The sequence below is a fragment of the Embiotoca jacksoni genome, unplaced genomic scaffold (assembly GCF_022577435.1).
Source record: "Embiotoca jacksoni isolate LCO1_2020_lvr unplaced genomic scaffold, fEmbJac1.0.p SCAF_28, whole genome shotgun sequence".
NCBI classification, from domain to species: Eukaryota; Metazoa; Chordata; class Actinopteri; family Embiotocidae; genus Embiotoca; species Embiotoca jacksoni.
Genome location: NW_027185379.1, coordinates 2,796,203 through 2,813,758, shown reverse-complemented (window position 1 = coordinate 2,813,758; position 17,556 = coordinate 2,796,203). Strand labels below are relative to the sequence as shown.

At 39.8% G+C, this 17,556-nt stretch overlaps 4 protein-coding genes across 5 annotated transcripts; 3 read left to right on the top strand and 1 right to left on the bottom strand.

Moving 5' to 3' along the window:
* Positions 1 to 1,062: 1,062 nt before the first annotated feature.
* Positions 1,063 to 6,646, top strand: LOC138205336 (TPA-induced transmembrane protein). 2 transcript variants are annotated; one of them, XM_069161280.1, is made up of 7 exons: positions 1,063 to 1,618; positions 2,084 to 2,161; positions 2,445 to 2,531; positions 2,749 to 2,881; positions 3,124 to 3,236; positions 3,908 to 3,978; positions 4,085 to 6,646. In XM_069161280.1, exons 1-7 carry the CDS (start codon positions 1,568 to 1,570, stop codon positions 4,269 to 4,271), a joined length of 720 nt encoding a protein of 239 aa, XP_069017381.1. In that variant the 5' UTR covers positions 1,063 to 1,567; the 3' UTR covers positions 4,272 to 6,646. The 2 variants fall into 2 exon arrangements, with proteins under 2 accessions (XP_069017381.1, XP_069017380.1); XM_069161279.1 differs by having other exon boundaries at positions 1,066 to 1,618; positions 3,076 to 3,236.
* Positions 6,647 to 11,182: 4,536 nt separating this feature from the next.
* Positions 11,183 to 12,981, top strand: guca1c (guanylate cyclase activator 1C). The gene is made up of 4 exons (XM_069160976.1): positions 11,183 to 11,377; positions 11,851 to 12,000; positions 12,483 to 12,570; positions 12,845 to 12,981. The coding sequence occupies exons 1-4, from the start codon at positions 11,183 to 11,185 to the stop codon at positions 12,979 to 12,981; spliced, it is 570 nt and encodes a 189-aa protein (XP_069017077.1).
* A 2,135-nt stretch (positions 12,982 to 15,116) lies between these two features.
* Positions 15,117 to 15,746, top strand: thrsp (thyroid hormone responsive). Its single transcript, XM_069161475.1, has one exon. It carries the CDS (start codon positions 15,179 to 15,181, stop codon positions 15,599 to 15,601), a length of 423 nt encoding a protein of 140 aa, XP_069017576.1. The 5' UTR covers positions 15,117 to 15,178; the 3' UTR covers positions 15,602 to 15,746.
* Positions 15,747 to 15,810: 64 nt separating this feature from the next.
* Positions 15,811 to 16,817, bottom strand: ndufc2 (NADH:ubiquinone oxidoreductase subunit C2). The gene is made up of 3 exons (XM_069161476.1): positions 16,553 to 16,817; positions 16,284 to 16,427; positions 15,811 to 15,942 (listed from the first exon to the last, which is right to left on the bottom strand). Exons 1-3 carry the CDS (start codon positions 16,689 to 16,691, stop codon positions 15,893 to 15,895), a joined length of 333 nt encoding a protein of 110 aa, XP_069017577.1. The 5' UTR covers positions 16,692 to 16,817; the 3' UTR covers positions 15,811 to 15,892.
* Between the last annotated feature and the right edge of the window lie 739 nt (positions 16,818 to 17,556).

Genomic DNA, 17,556 nt, shown 5'->3' with positions numbered 1-17,556 from the left:
TGATATCAATTTAGAATAGTTGAGTCAAAATTATTGAGGGCAATGTATTTTCAGTCAGGTGTGACCAAAACGTTAGATTTTAGAGTTAAAGGGTATCACTGATGAGGAGTTAAGGCACTGATTAAATACAGATTTTAAAGGCCCTGCAGACCTTTAAAATGCCCACACGGGTGATTTCAATTTTCCCCCTGATTAGGCTCTTCTCAGGGCTGTTGGTGCGCAAACTACATTTGATACGGCTTTGTTGCATCTAGTCAGGTAGGACCAACTTCACTATGATCACTTTCAGTAGCACATAGAGTCACATGATTTTAAACTACGGCTCAGGCATTTTCAATCTTTTTATAAACAGTCTGTTTTCAACCTGAGCAGAATTATCTCATCAGAATTACTGAAAACATCTGTGTGCAAAAGTCTAAGGATATTCGATTAGACATTAAACAGACCGAATGGTTTTAAAGAAATGAAATGTTTTATTCAGTTTTTCCTTTTTTTGACACTGTGCTCCTGGGAACATCGTATGGTGTGAAGACTACTGTAAAGAATAATACATGCAGGTTTATACCTGTGGATTTTGTCAGTCTCTACTGATGACTATTAAGAGTTGCAGCAATTCAATAACTAAACTGTATCTTAGATGCCTGTAATTGCTAACCCTAGCATGCATCTTTACGTGGGTATCCATATGTAAAAAAAAAACAAAGGCCTACCTTAGTTCTTATTCACAAAATTGTTTTAATAATAAAAACAAGTATTTGTGAGTAGCAGCCGCAATAGCCATCTGTGCACTTATTGTAAATGAGGTCTGGGTCAAAGTTTCCTGTTCAACTAATTATGGCACATGTTTTTGTTTAATTTTTTTTTTTAAATGTTATCACTTTAATGTAAACAGAATAAGTGAACACGTCGAGTTTACATCATCAGGGGAATCTTGACTGAACCCATCTTGGAATTTTCCATAATGTATTATTTAAAATGGACAGTTATGGCGCGTAAACAGTCGCCAACAGCCACTATGAGCCACAATGCTTCATTTTACGCAAATATTCAATTATCCACAAAAAAAAGAAAAAAAATCCTCAACCGTGGGAAAAACCTCGGATCAAGTGGAACAAATGTAAATGATCTACGTCAAAAACGCTGACTGTGATAAAAACGTGTCGATGACGCACTAATTTCAGTTAACTTGATTTAATTGCGGCATAATTTCGTCACGTCTAAAAAAATGCTTATGATGTGTTGTGCATTCCGGAGAACGGTTCCTCCTCCTCCCCCCCGGTGTCTTAACTCGGCACCGCCTCCCGAACAATCAACCGGCAGGGGCCACACCTGTCTGCCTGGGAAACAACGGGCAGCGGAGACGGACACGAAAGACACTCGGTGGCCTCGTCTGGAGACAAACTTTGCCACCAGCTGTCAGGGCGAAAGACCTGAACTCTCTGTTTCTGAGTAGATGTTGCATTTTTGAATTTCAGCTGAGACGTTTACGGCCCCGCGGATTTAGGACCATTAATAGTTATAACGTGTAGGCATTTCCGGGTTGGGAGCGTCTTACTTGGAAAAAAGTATGGACATTACTGAGATAAATGTCAACGATGAAGAAACATCTGATGAACTGGTGAGTTAATGGAAATAAAGATTATGTTTAATGACCTGCTTAATTATTGTAATCATTATAATATGAACTAATAATCTTATTTAAACATACAAGAAAACTCTTGATAATAATTACAAGCATACCATGTCTATTTACTGTATTCACAACATTTACTTTTCAACAAGTAAACATCAGAGCTGAAGTCAGTAAATAGTCGATTGTCAGAACATTTATAAAAAAAACTGCCAAATTATTTCCATCTTTTCGATTGTGAAGATTTTCTTCCTTGTTTTCTGACTTGTATGATAGTAAACTTGACATCATTGTTGTACAGAATCAGACAAGCATGTTTTATAGAAAGGTTGAGTTTAATAAAAACAAAATGGTAATAATCTTTTGTCTCAGTTGGCATACATAATCATCATTTTACATTAAAAGACCTTTTGTGATTTTCAGTATTTCACAGTAATATTTGCCAACTCCTAGGTGACAGCAGGCAACGGAAATGGTGCAGTCAACAGAAGTCCTGATGCAGCAGAGTGTGATGGGTTGCTCGCTGTGCAGGTGAGCTTTTATCAAGGTTTTGCTCTGGTTTGTCTGGTTTTCGTCTGGTCTGTCCCTTCAAGACAATAAACAATGGCTCATTCACTTTGTTTAGCTTAACCTTTCGGTTTCTGTGCCAAACAAAAAAAGAAAAGGATCCGTCTATCTGAGTGACATCCTGCTTGAGTCACTTACTTTCAGTCCTTCTCGAAGAGAAAGAATCAACACACTGCCCCTTCATCGCTTTTTCCATTTATGGTAGTGAGGAAGGTGACATGCCTGTTTATCTTTTGTGTTTTTTCAGATCTCTGGTGCGAATGGGGAGGCAGGGCCCTCTGGCAATGCCGCAGAAAGTCACAATAATATAGAAAATAATTGTGCTCCTCAAGAGGTATGAGAGTTGCTGTTTCCTCCTATGATGCGTATAAAGGAAGTGTTACTTATCTATTAGTTATCTAATTTTATTTAGCCTACTGTCAACAGTATATCTTGAATTATGTCTCATGAAAGTGATACTTCACTCCAAATGTGTTTTTATGTCAAACTTGTTCCCTCAAGGACTCTTGCTACATCTTAAAAAAAATGTTTTATTTCATTTCTGCTTTTAGATGAGCTCAGTGTGCCGGATAAAGAAAGAGCTGAATGAGAATGTCTACAAAGGGGTCAAACTATGGATGATTATCGTCATCATCTTTCTCCTCATCCCTGTTGTGATAATAGTTTCGCTGCTCGTGTGCTCAGGTATGGTTTCATGATGAGGGGTTTGTATATAGCCGGGTACCAAGTTATGCGAATTATTTAAGCATAAAGGAGCAGAGTGACAGTATAAATGTTACATGGTCTGAAGGCCAGACTCACTGTTAGTTATTTCTGAACAATGACTGATAAACAATGTTCCCATTTTAAAGGTTTTGACCCAGTTTCTCTTTGAGCAGCGATCCATGAAGATGTGGATGAGAAGTTTGACCCTTCATTGTTTAAAGTTCCTCAGTATTTCAAAGGGAGCTTCCAGATGCCAAATTTGGTCTTCACAGAGGAGCTTTTCACGCTTTCTTCCAATGAAAGCCAAGCCCTCGCTGCACACCTTCAAAATGAGGTTTGACCGATTATAACCAATATTTCAAATCATGTACTTCATAATATTCCCTTGGCTGTATTTAGAACTAACTACATAGGGTAGGTATAAAAGACTATGGAATAGCAGTTACACCCATTTTAACATCTTGAATACGAAATTTATTTGATGCACACATGTCTGACTGGCTTAATAAAGCCTCAACAGAGGGGAGGGATGCTTATGTGTCATTTTATTGGAAGTATATAGTACATTTCATATTCATAACTTACCTGTATAGAAGAGAAAGAAATGCATTGAAATACAATTTAAATTCTAATTTGCCAAATCTTTGACCTTAAGGTTGAAGTTACTCTTGGCTTAATGTCAACCCTGTGTTACAAAATCCCATCTCACTATAGTCATGTTTGTTTGTATTTAGTGAGAGCTGCAGGGCCGTTTTCATTCGGACTTGATGGCAACAAATGTATATTACTTGGATTTAAAAGTGGAAAAACGGCTGGACTGAGCCACAATCTACACAAAACAGAAACCCAGCCCTCTGTAGCGGCTTCAATCTCTTACAGAGAAATAAACTTAAAAGCCTTTAGAAGAAGCTGAATGGCAGCTCTTATTGACGTAAAAGGGAGGTATGTTAGTATCAAGCAGAAACATCTTCTCATTGCTTCTACGTGTTTCAACCTGCCCCACAGCTGTCTGACATCTACAGCTCCTCCCCTGCTCTGGGGCGATACTTCTTTAAAGCCGAGACGTATGCGTTCAGGTAAATACACATCACACTCAGCGGTTAGGAACTATGATTTTTGCTGTCATTCACATGAAACCACCGGATTTTGTGTTGACCTGGAAATGTTTTACTCTCCCTGCAGGAACGGTTCAGTCATCGCTGACTTCAAGCTGACATTTCACTTGCCTGAAGAGCAGCAGGATCAGCTGAGAAACTTTACCCTGAGCAAGGAAATGGTGTACAACGTGTTCAGACAATTTATATATGACCAGCAGCCAGCTGAGTCTGGGACAAAGTACATCGATCCAGTTTCCATAAAATTTGTTTAAGACACTGATCACAAAAACAGACTGCAAAAAGCGGCGTTTCACGCTTCTTTTGTTACATAAGTGAGATACTGTGTAAACACTAAACCTCCTGCAGTAAGCCGCAGTTGTTGCATATGATTTTTCAGGCATGATTTTCCCACGAGTCTGCATATGATGCATTTTCACCACAGGAAGCTATGTGGCCATAGCTTCTCTGTGTGTGTGTGTGTGTGTGTGTGTGTGTGTGTGAATAAAACAGATCGTGATGATTGCAAATCTTCCATACCCATATTCAATAGAAAATAGAACAAAGACAACATATCAGTCCATCTTAAATAACCTAGGACCCAAAGAAGGCAGTGATGTTTCTGGACCAGGTGTCCTTATATGCTTTTTTCTTTGGATGGTATTTTATTTAAGTTTTAACCTGCATTTGTGAATGCAGCAACGAACTGTGTTCACAGAAAATGGTTCTCGGCGGTGTTCCTGAGCCTATGCAATGATTTCTACTACAGATTTGTGTCTGTTTTTAATGCAGTGCCTCCTGAGGGTCTGAAGATCACGGCCATCCTATGTTAGTTTTATGCCTTGTCCCTTGTTTACAGAGATTTCTCCAGATTCTCTGAATGACATTATGAACCGTAAATGATGGAATCCCCAAATTATTTACAGTTTTATGTTGAACATTATTCTTAAATTCTTCCACTATTTGCCCATGCAGTCTTTCACACAGTGGTGAACCCCTTCCCACCTTCACTGCTGAGAGACTGCCTCTCTGGGATGCTGCAATCAAATTCATAATGACCATATATTTTTCATAAACCAATACAATTTCTCAGTTTCAGCATTAGATTTATTGTATTTCCATGTTTACATGGTTTGGAAATCATTGGATTGTATTTTTATTTACATTTTACACAGTCTCTCAATGTTTTTTAGAAATGGGGTTGTACTGAAGAATGTCAACAAATATTTGGGCTTTCTCAAGTAAGACATACCTTTTTTAAATATGTATTTGGGATTTTATTGGATATTACTGCACTTTGTCTTACTGCAAGTGTAGTATTGATTTAAAATGTTGGTGCTGTCATTTTATATTCATACCCTGAATATCAATGTGATTTTGTATATGATCATTTGTATGTGTGAAAAACTGCCAAGTCTTTTCTTTCCCTTTTTTTATGGAGAATGAAAGTGTTTATATTTGCATATCTGTGCCATTTTTTTTTTTGCATCACTAGAAATGATTTGGAAACCGTAACTAGAACGCCAGAGAACTATTTCGATAAAGAGCAACAAACACTGCCTACCAACCTCGTCGGTAATGTACCTGCTGAACCGTGCTTAAGCCCACCTGAACAAACTGACAAGTACTTTGAGGGTCACATTTATTGACTTTTCTAGTGCTTTGGACACAATCAGGCCGGTTGTACAGTGACTGTACATTGTGGAATATAGATCTGCTTAGTGCATATGAGGGCTCATATGTTGTATGCTCATTGGTTGTCTTCCACCAAAAAGTCATGTGTATTGATGTATCCTTTGTTGGTTGGTGGAGGTGGGGGTTGTTTTCCTTCACCCCCTGGAGTCCTCCAGACAGCCCTCTGTTCCTGTTAATGCCTCAAAGAACAACAGTATGTGATCCCACAGGTTGCAGACCTCCTACTGTGACCTTTTGGTTTGGCCAAGCAGTATCACTCTCATTTACATACACAGCCTTTTGTCTACACCTTAAGATTGGTAGTTGATGGTACGACCTATATGTAAGTGATAAGATGTGATATATATATGTGTTGTATTGTTGTGAACATAACCTAGCACAGAAGCTCAAAATATATACTGACTGTAAGCATTGTAGAACACATTGCTTATGCAGGAACTTATCAGGTCGGGGTCACATGAGGTGCAACTCACTATCAGATCAAAAGGGGGATGTGAGTTAAACGGAGGACAGTGGAAAAGTACTGAGACAAACATATGCAAATGTTCCCGCCTCACTGTATGTAACGCCTCTTCCTATAGTATAAGTGTATGTGCCGGAAAGGGGGAGGTCAGACTCCAACAAAGAGACCACAGGTTGATGCTGGGCTCTCCAAGATGTCTTGTATGTTATGCAGGATGTCTTGTATGCTATGCTTAATAAAAATAAGCTAAGAACTAAAACTGCCTAAAGACTGCCTCTATCAACGGACTCGGGGAAAACAATTGAGGATACAACAACATTTAGTATATTTATTATCTTGGTTCTTCTTAAATTCTTTGTTCTTTCTGTCCTGGGGAAGACGTGAATGAGTGTTGTGTCAAAATTTCCCTGTGGAGATTAATGAAGTATTTCTGATTCTGTGCAGGAACATTTGCCATGTGCTTGTATTTAATAAAGGAATACTGTGCCTTCCTATGCAAACCTTGTTCCCTCACTGACCTGTGTATCTGATATTCTTGTGGGTGAATGGTGGAGGGAGTGCCTGTCCCTCATGCAACAGTTGCAGTCCGTTATTTATTTCATTCTGTTCGAGAACTGCCGTGTCATTGATATTTTCCTCCTAAGTAGAATAAGTAGCAGGTAATTGCAGCTAATAGCAATGGTGGCACGTCATCCACAGGTTTATCAAATAGAACTGCGTCAGTATGGCTCATTGAATTGTGCTGGCTGGCAGCGATCGTATCAATAAGTCGGCTTTCTAATGAGATCAAGGCTATGGTTAATTTGCATGCCAAATTGTCTGTCTCTTTCACTAAGTGGTAATTAACGTGTCCTCACTCTGGCTGGTTGCCCTCTACAAAGCACATTTCTCAAATACAGAATATTAACTTTCTAAGTGCAAAGGTTATTGCAGTTATTCGGTTACAGTTTAACTCCACAGTTTTAATAATCGCCTCCTTTTTACAACTGATGTAATAATCAAAATACCAAGATACTCTATGGTTAGGTTGGCCTGCATATTACACTGACATTGCAACTTATCCATCAGTAAAAACATAGCCTGTCCACTTTCAACACTTTTTTGGAAATTTCACTGAAAGACCACATTAGACAGATTTATTGATGGCCTAATGCTGTTAGAACATTGGCTGATGTGACACAATTGGATTCACTTGAAAGGAATTATTATTAATCAATACAATAATTTCTAAGGTTACTGCACTTGGAAGGAAGTGCTGACCTTTTTGTTTTCTCTTTGGTAACATTCTTCTTCTTTTCCCTGAAGGGGGAAATACATCTTCATGTCCACATATCAAACACTCTTTCTGCATGACTGTCACATGCTGGCCAAAGGTTCAAGTTTAAACAGCAGTGCATCAGTGGGATCCAAGAATTTCAACAGCTCATAACGACTTAAAACCACATCATTCGCTCTGCTCTTTGAAACCATCAAAAAGTGCAAACGTGATTAACAAGGCACATGTTTGTTTGGAGAGGATTTATTGATTCAGACTGGATCACTTCAGTGGACTCGGCTGCCCTTAGTGTATTTTTGGATTGGAGAGACTATTTTCTGTAGGTGTCATGCTCTGTTACGTTAAAGTAAACACTTTTTTTTAATCTATTGGCAGCAGTGTGAGACGATGTGGCACTGGGCTGCAGCATTGCTTCTGGTCGTGTATATCGTATAGGCTAACAGATAGGCTTGTAGTTGCTGGTGGTCCCTCTTCTTAATCCTATTTTGAGAATTGTTAATCGTCTCAAGCCAGATTTACCACAATAAGCGCCTGAGCTTTGATAGCCTCGATAGCAGTTACTCTCAAGCTTCTGTCCAACCTTTGGTCCTCTCACTGGTCAAACTTAGGTCAGCCTTAGGTCAACAGTGCTTGTTAAACATATATCAATCCATAATGAAATGTGTGTGCAAGAACTCTGCTGCAGTTCAACTTTACAGGTCAATACGTTAAGTATAAAACTGATACACTACATGCTTGAATTGGTGTCACTGATCTGATGATTATATTCTGCATCCTATAAAATTATTTAATATGTTTAATCCTCTTGCTATTGCAGTGTCACACAACCATTTTTGATTTCTTAGCATTAACAAACATATGGCAAAGCCGACTTCTTTTTTGCTGGTCATGGTGAGAATGGCAAACATGACAAAATGATAACGGGCCCTCGCACTCTACGCGCCGCCTCCCCGAAGCCATCTCCCTGATGTGCAGCGCGCGAGGGACCGCACATCCCCGCTTAAAGTTGCTATTTTTGTCTCGTTTCCTGTCTCCAGCAGGGGGCGCTACGACTATGACGGAATATTACTATCAGGTGTCTTCAGGGCGGGACTGCTATCAAAGATGTAATGTTTGAGGAAGATCGGAATATGTACGTAAAAGTTACAGTCAGTTGCAGGTTCACGGCGAGACGCTCAAAATAGCCGCCACGACACGGTCACACCGATCGACGAAAACAAATTCACGATGCAGAGACACTTTTCGGTACATCTCGGTGTGATACACAAGTCCAACAAATTTGGTGCATGTAGGTGAAACTAGGTGTCAGAGCTGCACCTGGCGAGCCGTTTGGCCGCGCTCACTCAAAAAACACATATCAGATGTATGTGACACGTTTCGTGAGGTTTCAAGCATCCTTTGACCTTAAACATCAACTTCCTGTGTCACGGCGAGACATCAAACTTTGCCGCATCGTCACGGTGACGCCCATTGACAAAGTCGAATGAAAGTTTCAGTATATCATCAACTACATGTTTAGGTTATTGTGACCCGACTTGATGTTTGGAGAAGGTCGGTCCATCTACATAAGATTTAAAGCAACTCGTAGTTTCATGGCGAGGCCCTTAAAATGGCCACCTCTTTACGGCACACACCGCACACAAGGTCAGTCCAAAACAAATTCTTTTGATAAGATTTAATCCCAAACATGTTAACTATCCATAGAAGCTAAATTCAAGTCGGTGTGACAAAATCCTGAGGAGGAGTTCGACAAAGTACAACATGTCAGAATGGCCCAAAATGGCAACTAAATTCAAAATGGTGGACTTCCTGTCGAGTTGACGTAACGGTGCGATGTAACTTTTTTGTGCGTCTCGGTGTGATACACGTGTCCACTGGATTTTGTGAATTTAGGTAAATGTGGCCGCCGGGGCATCTCTTTAGGGGGCGCTCTCGAGCCATTTGGCCACGCCCACTCGCGACTCCACTAGAATACGAAATCTTTCGCCGGGAGACATACGTGTCTCCACTTTCATGAGTTTTTGAATATAATAAAGCCTCCAAAAAGGCAAATCACTTTTCGTAAGAATTCCTTGAATTGAATTGAATTCCTTGAAAAACCATCGGTGCTCGGGCCCTAATTAGGCATTAAATACTTTACTGACTTATACTGAGGACATTTATGCTCCTTTACATTTTAGTGTTGCTGTTGCTCCATGTATAATTGAAAACTCATTCAAAACAGGGTAACAAAAGAAACTACAATGATATAGCTTTATTACTTATAAATTGTAGGACAAAAATTTCAAAATCAAACTTATTAGGTTTCTGAAAAATATGTACATGCATTTCCATAATGTTCACCTCGTGCTTCATACCGGCCTGTTGGTAGCCTGATATCCTCAGACAGTGGACTTTTAGAACCTGTTTCCATTTGGCAACATCAATCTGGACATATGGACCTGGCCGTGATGGGACCACAGCTAGCCAGCAGAAGTACAGACTCAGGAAGTAGCACACTCAGGAAGCATTGAACTCTGATCTGTTCAGGCCACCTCCGAATGTGGCCTGAACAGATCAGAGCTCAGTACTTTTGCTGGCCACTTGTGGTCTGATCACTGCCAGGTCGCATATGTCCGGATTGATGTCGGCAAATGGAAACAGCCTCTTATCTGTTCCTGAGACACGGCTGAAAACCAACGTGACAAAGCATTCGCAGCCGGAGCCAAAGTTATGGAGTGAGCTGCCATCAAGTCAGCAGAGTCAGTGACAGCTTTTAAAGTCTTTTCTTAAAACGCACTTTTAGCCTTTGCTGATTTTAGTGATACAGTTTTATATATATTTTTTATACTATAACTGTGTTTATTTGTTTTACGGTTACTTTTACAATCACCGTGATGTTGGATTTTAAGGCTTCTTTGATTTGATAGGTTGATGTTTTTTTTTAATGGCTCATTTTATTTGAAGCAGTTTGTACCTTAAGTTCAGAAAACTCCTCTATAAATAAAGTTTATTTTATTACTAATCTTCTTTATTTAATTTATACATAGAATGAGTTAATATGTAAATACATCACGAAAAACAATCATTTCATTCGAGGCTTAATGTAGGTTAAAGCTCATAAATATCCTGCCTGTTTGTTTGTAAAAGAGGGTAAGTCGCTTCCAGAGAAGTTCCAGTGGATAATTCTCAGGCTGTGTTATAACTTTGAGTGGCCGCACAGCCGTGTGGTTAAATTTAGCCTTTTTTTTTTATGCGCATGCTTAAAGAAATGTGATTTTGAAGAATGCAAAATAAATTACCTCGCAAAATGAAATAAATGAAAATACCTCAGTAAAGGCAAATCCAAAAACTGTAAAAATAGAAAACAAAAAAGCTAATAAATGGAATAGAGACATGGTGGGAACATGTAACTTTGAAGAATGTGGAACCATGTCATCATTAATTATGTTCTGCATTTCTCTATAAACCAAACCTGCAGGAATTTGCTTTGTTCCATATTTTAAGCCCACCACCTAGATATCATAACCAAATCCCACCTCAGTCATAGAACATACAATGTCCTGAGGTTCTTGGAAGACTTCTGCAGTTATCCCATTAAAGGGTTATCTCCCCTTTTGGCCGTCCCTTAGACTTAAAGATTAAGGCGGTCGTTGCATGAAGTTTCAGCCAGACCTCAGAGCTGCAGGTGCTACACTGTCCTCTCCGGTCTCAGTTTCACCAGCAGCTCTCTGCAGGATTCTGGACAAAAATCCCAATCCTCTGGCGGAACCATGGGCTCCTACAACTGCAGCCTGGATGATATTCTGGAGGAGGACATGCACCATTGGTACACAAAGTTCATGAAGGAATCTCCTTCAGGGCTCATCACACTCTTTGAGCTCAAGACGATGCTTGAGATGACGGGTATGACGGAGGAGGCCAGCAGCTACGTGGACCAGGTCTTCTTCACCTTTGACATGGATGGAGTAAGAAAACACCTCACGATATTTCATTTTTGCATTTTTGGAATATGGATATTGAGATGTTCTCTCAAAAAAGACAAAATTAACAAGACAGACAACTAAAGAGACAGTTTCTTGGTAAATTACTGACGTAAAAACCGTGTTGAATAAAACAGATCCAGTGTCATGGGCAAAATAAAGTATTGCAATTAAACTTAAATTGTTTAATTTCCTTACACCGAGGACTCTAAGAGGGTTCAACTGAGGTTAAACTCTACTCTCCATAGTTCTTAACTCTTTCACAGGTTAAAGTCATGATAAAAGTCATAGATCACACAGTTTACAGTGTTTGGAAATATCTGCTATAGTTTCCTCCGAAATACAAACACCCTATAGTCTTTGTATTGATTGTAAAAATGGTAAATGATTCTGATTTTTTTAAATAATTGAAATCTTTGCAGGAACAGAGATTTACAGTCTTTGTCTCTCCTCTACAGGATGGCTATTTGGACTTTGTCGAATACATCGCAGCAATAAGTTTATTGCTGAAAGGAGAAATAAATCAGAAGCTGAAGTGGTACTTCAAGCTCTTCGATCAAGATGGAAATGGAAAAATTGACAAGGATGAACTGGAGACGATATTTAAGGTATTGCATAATTCCTTTGAACGTTTCGAAATTAGAAATTTGAGAACCTGAGCAGCTCACAGTTCCCTGATGTGGAAAGATGATCTCTGAATGACTAGACATGCGTGTAACTGGCCATGAACTAGACATTACACCTAATCCAGGGGGCTTCTTATTTAACCCCTACTCTAAATACGGCCTTCACAGACAAACTAATCACTCAGATTATAGGAGACCTTTTTACCTATTATTAACTGTATGGACTACTTTTCACCAGGCGAGTTAAATCTTGATCTATTTATTATGGAATACACTTCCATTTGTAGTTCAGGGAGATAAACGGTGTCGTACAACCAATATACAGTTGTAGTCTGAAAATATTGATTTACATGTTACTCATTTGTTACGTCTCCTGTTTAGTTCTTCTGAGACACTGTAGTACATTTAAGTACTAATCCGCTGTAAGTGTCTGCTCAATTAACCTCTTTAAACTCTTCTTTCAGGCCATTCAAGATATCACCCGCAGCTACGACATCCCTCCAGAGCAGATTGTGACTCTAATTTATGAGAAAATTGATGTCAACGGAGAAGGTAATGAATGAACTGTCCTTCCAGTGCTAACGTAATGATGTAAAGATTTATCAGCCCTGAACATGTCAACAGTGTCTTTGGTTGGAAAATAATGTCACCATGACCAGATGTGTTCAAGGGCTGCTAGTTCCCAGACTGAAATTAATATGAAGCATTAATAACCATATATCTTAATATATGACTTGTTGCCTTAAAATCTTAAACCCCATCGTGACAAACCCAAATATTTAAAATGTGCAAGATGTCATTTTTACCTCTGCTATCACCTCCTCAGGTGAGCTGACGCTGGAGGAGTTCATCAGCGGAGCGAAGGAGCATCCTGACATCATGGAGACGCTCACTAAGATGATGGATCTTACCAATGTCCTGGAAATCATTATCAATGGTCAGCAGAGGAAGGCTGTTAAATGAGGTGGTTATCAAAAAGTTTGATTCTGTGGAGGATTAACGTCACAATGAGGGATGATAGGGAAAGACTGCATGCACTTGACGGACAGCCAAGTCCCATCTCAGACTGTAGAGTGAAGTGACCGAGCCACGTAGACATGCTCTCTCATCACCAGAGGGATGCAGGGAATTTGCCCTTTTCTTTACCTTTGCTTGTGCTCTCCTATTTCTAGTATGCATTCGTACTGTTTTGTTAATGTTTAAAACGCTTTAATGAGACACATGTTTGGAAGTCTCGGTGAAGAGAGGCCAATCTGCTTTTAGGTTCTTATTATTCCAGAGGACGGTGCAAAGTATGATGGAAAAAAAAAATCACTTTGATTTGAGCTGGAAATGTTGTTTGTTTGCACAACTGTCAGTTAAAAAGTGGAAAGCAGAGTGACTTACTTCAATCCAAAAACTCCTGGATGCTTCGGGATGAATTTTTATCAATAATTGATATTGATATATAATTGAATATATTGACTTTCAAAATGTCATTCTGATTAGTCCTGCTGAAGACTCCCAAACACGTACAAAATATTAAGAAAGTTCACTGCCAACCAATGATATAATAGCAGTATTTGGATGTTAATGCTGTACGTTTAGCGTCTAAAACACTCACCGGGATTGTTTGTTCTTTGTTTTTTCGTTGTTCTTTTAAGATCTGCATAAAACCTACACTACTGGTGAAAAACTGGATAGTAAGTAAATGTTGTCTAAATGTAAAAAAAAAGAAAAGAAATGCTGTTATTTACAGAGAATGTAATGTGTTTGCTGTAAATAAGTGCACAATGTTGCCTTAACAATGTTTTTGTTTAAAAAAAAAAAAAAAAAAAAAAAAAAAAAAAAGGTCCTTTTTAATCTATCAATTTAAAAGAAAACAGTGCTCATCCTGATACAGGATTTTTCAAGTTTTCCCCAGTTTAAGATTCAGGAGTTAAAGCTACTCAACAGGTTCCCCCGTTGCCCAAACTGGACTATTTTTCCTTGAATGGATGGCTTCACTTTTTCTGTAACACACAACATGTTCTACATTGTTATGCAGAGTTTACTTGAAAATAGTGAAGGCACTGTTCAAAAATTGTGGATGAGGAATGTTAGAAAAGGATTACATAAAACCGTATTAACACAAGCAATGAATGCAGTTTAATCACCGGATGACTGAACGAATTTAATTGAGTGAATTTAATTCACTTTAAACAAAATGTGACTTTATGAAATTATAATCTAAAGACAATGGCAGTAGGTATGATCAAGAGGAGGTGTTACTTGTAATTATTGGGGTTTATAATATCTGGAAAAAATGTATCAATCTCTTGAGGCCCTATTCAAAACTATGCCTGGCATCAAAAAACAACAAGACGTTTTCAGAATTCAAACATAATGTATATCACGGCACAAAGATATATTTATAATACCACTTGATAACCAGGACCAGTTTTAATGTTCTGAACAATAATCTTTGTTCTCTGACACACGGCTCCTCCTCTGGTCTCGTCTGCCAAGAGACTGCTGTCTGCAGAGCTATCATTTTCATTTGTGTGGGGAAAAAAAACAAAAACAACAGAGCTTCTGAAGCATTTAAAATGACTTTGTAATTCTAGTTTGAAGAGGAACCAGAAGCAGAAACAAATGTTTGCACCAAAGCCCATTCAGACCCAATTCATCCAGAGGGGGCATCCCTCATTTTGCAGCACGGCCATCACAAAGAATCTAGTTATCCAAGTACCCTTTTTGTTTGCAATGTTATGTGCAAACAGACCAAAGACCTTCAGGTTCATGAGATAAACACAGCCGGGTTCATCCAGGGTTCTTTAAGGTTTATTTGATATTCGTCTGCTGAACTTAAAAGAACTAAAATCACACCATATAGTCTCGATACCGAGATCACTCAAACATCACGGTTTCTGTGGTTAATGATTTGACGGAGGTTCTTTTTGGTAAACGCTGATCAGACATTATTATGATGTCTGAAAAGTTGCGGGTTGTGTAAATCAAATAAAGATAAGGGGTTTGACTCCACATAGCACTTGAAGCGTTCCTATGCGTATCGGATGACTCGGTTGTGTATCTACCCACCTCGGCTCTTCGTATAAATACCAGCGTCTGCCGTCACGACTGCACTGCACATTGTTTGCCGCCACAGCACAGGGTCAGTCAACCACACGCACCTGGAACCATGCAGTCTGCCGAAGCCAAATTCAACAGAAACAGCCTGCTCTTGGCTCTGAGGCTATACAGCTCAGCCGTCCGTGACATGGAGCAGACCATCCTCCTGCCAAGCCTGCTGAGAGACGTGCCCTCCGAAGAGGTGTGGGACTGCGAAGCAGCAGCAGAAGAGGCCTGCGGAGACTTGTACGGCTACTACTTGATGCTCAAGGCCATACGAAACACCGCGGAGAGCGGACTGGTTTCCATGGATGACCGCAAGGCCAAGAACAACGCAGCACTCATCAAGACTCTGGAGCCTCTCCTGGACACGGATCCTGAAGCCCTGTTTCGCTTCCATCTGAAAGGACTCTTTTCTGTGATGAGCGACCTCACCAAGAAGACTCAGAGCCTCACTGAGAAATACATGGACATAATTGGAGTGACAAATTAACATCAAAACACAAGAAATCAAACTAAACATCTGGTGTTTTTCAAAGAGTGGCGAAAGTCACCAGAACATATCAAACTGTTAACATTCAGTGACATCTTGCATCCAACTTCATAAACTTGGAATAAATGTGTATTGCCAAAAAGAATCAACTCGATCTCCTCATTTGTGAATTACAATACATTCTTACAAAACTTCAGTCAGAACCGTCGTAATTTAGGTTTTGTTTTTATTTACATAACTATAGTTCACACAATATACGACAGAAATTCCTCTCTCCCTCCTGCTTTCATCTCAGCGCACAGGATGGAAAGGCTCCACAATCTCTGCGAAGGTCTTTTTCTCTGGGGAGGAAAAAAAAACAAACACAAAAATGTGATTACAAATACACCCGAGCCATCAATGTTTTACAATCCAGTTTCATTCGATGTCCTGTTGCACTTTTAAACACGACAGAAAATCTGGCAAAACAACTTGTACAACAATGTGTTTTTAAACCCTCACGACAGTCTGATCAATCAGTGCTCTTCAATGCAATTTCTTTTCAGTTGCACACACGAATATGTTTTCCCCTCCACCCCTTTTGAAAGCTATAAACAGGACACACACACACACACGTGTGTGGACCAAACCCTTCGTATGCATGAAGGAAGCAGTTGAACACCGACCGACCGACCCGACTCACCCTTTGCTGCAAATTCCTCCGGGTGGTGCCTGATGTACTCGCTCATGTCTCGATCAAGTTTGGCGTAAGTGTAATTTTCATATTTGGTGAGATGGTAGCCGATGAACCAACCGATGGTTGCAAGCAAGAACTGTCGGTGAACACCTAAAAAAAGGAAAAACGGGACATTTAATTTCACCTGTGTTTTAAGCACACAAACAGGACGCCACGAGCCTTTTATTTTTCAAAAAGTAAAAGCAGCTAAAATAAATAAATAAATAAATGCCAACCTGATCTGAGAGGCGGCCTGTGGTTGATGGCGTTCTGGAGCACCGCGGAGCACCAGCCGACGCCGGCCAGCCACACCGAGTTCCTGTTGACGACCCCCGGAGGAGGGAGAGACTTCCCCTCGTCTGGAACGAACCCCATTATCCGAGAGAACCGCCCTTCAAGTCGGGATGTGTTGTTGACCTCGCGGCAGCCTGCTTAACTCCTTACTACTTCTCGGCTGTCACCTCTCGCAGGAAGTCAAGGGCACGGTGTGCAACCGAATGATAAGGTCCGGGCGCAACACAATGAAAACCGCTTCGGTTCCGACTATTTTGCCATAAAAGTGATTTGTTTTCACTGGCATTACAGAAAAAAACAACAACACAACACACACACGTGAATAATAATGTTGACATTAAACAAGGCTCAGGTTTGATATACTTTTGACCATTTCTCAAAAGCTTTTGCACTCAATCATAACCTTTAATTTATCCCTGTACGACATTTCTTCAGACTCATCACAGGGGCCACAGTCACTGCCATACCCCCATCCCTCCACACCACCAACAAAGCTATGATGGAATAAGACAAGAGGAGGACAGAGACTGGGAAAAGAACGAGAGGGATAAAGGTAAGGAACAATTCATTCATGGTTCTTGATAAGAAAAGTTTTGGATTGAAGCTGAAAGCTCTCGAATACGGAGGACCACAAGAGTCATGGAAATATTAATCAAAATGAATAAATCAATTTGCAAGTGCATGCATTTACACCTCAATTGCTTGATTAGTATTTCCGTGGCCCTCTTGGTCCTCCGTATGACTGCACATCACATACTGTGTGCATAGTTTTACATTCACTGAGGTAAAAACTATATGTCCAATGCAAACAGACACTACTTAATACTGTCTGAAAGGCTGCATGATATTGTGTCCCAACCATAGTGTATGGTCCAACAGCAGTGCCAGACAAGTGACTTCCGTTGCACAAACAATCCTGGTTCAACAGCACCACCTAGTGGCATAA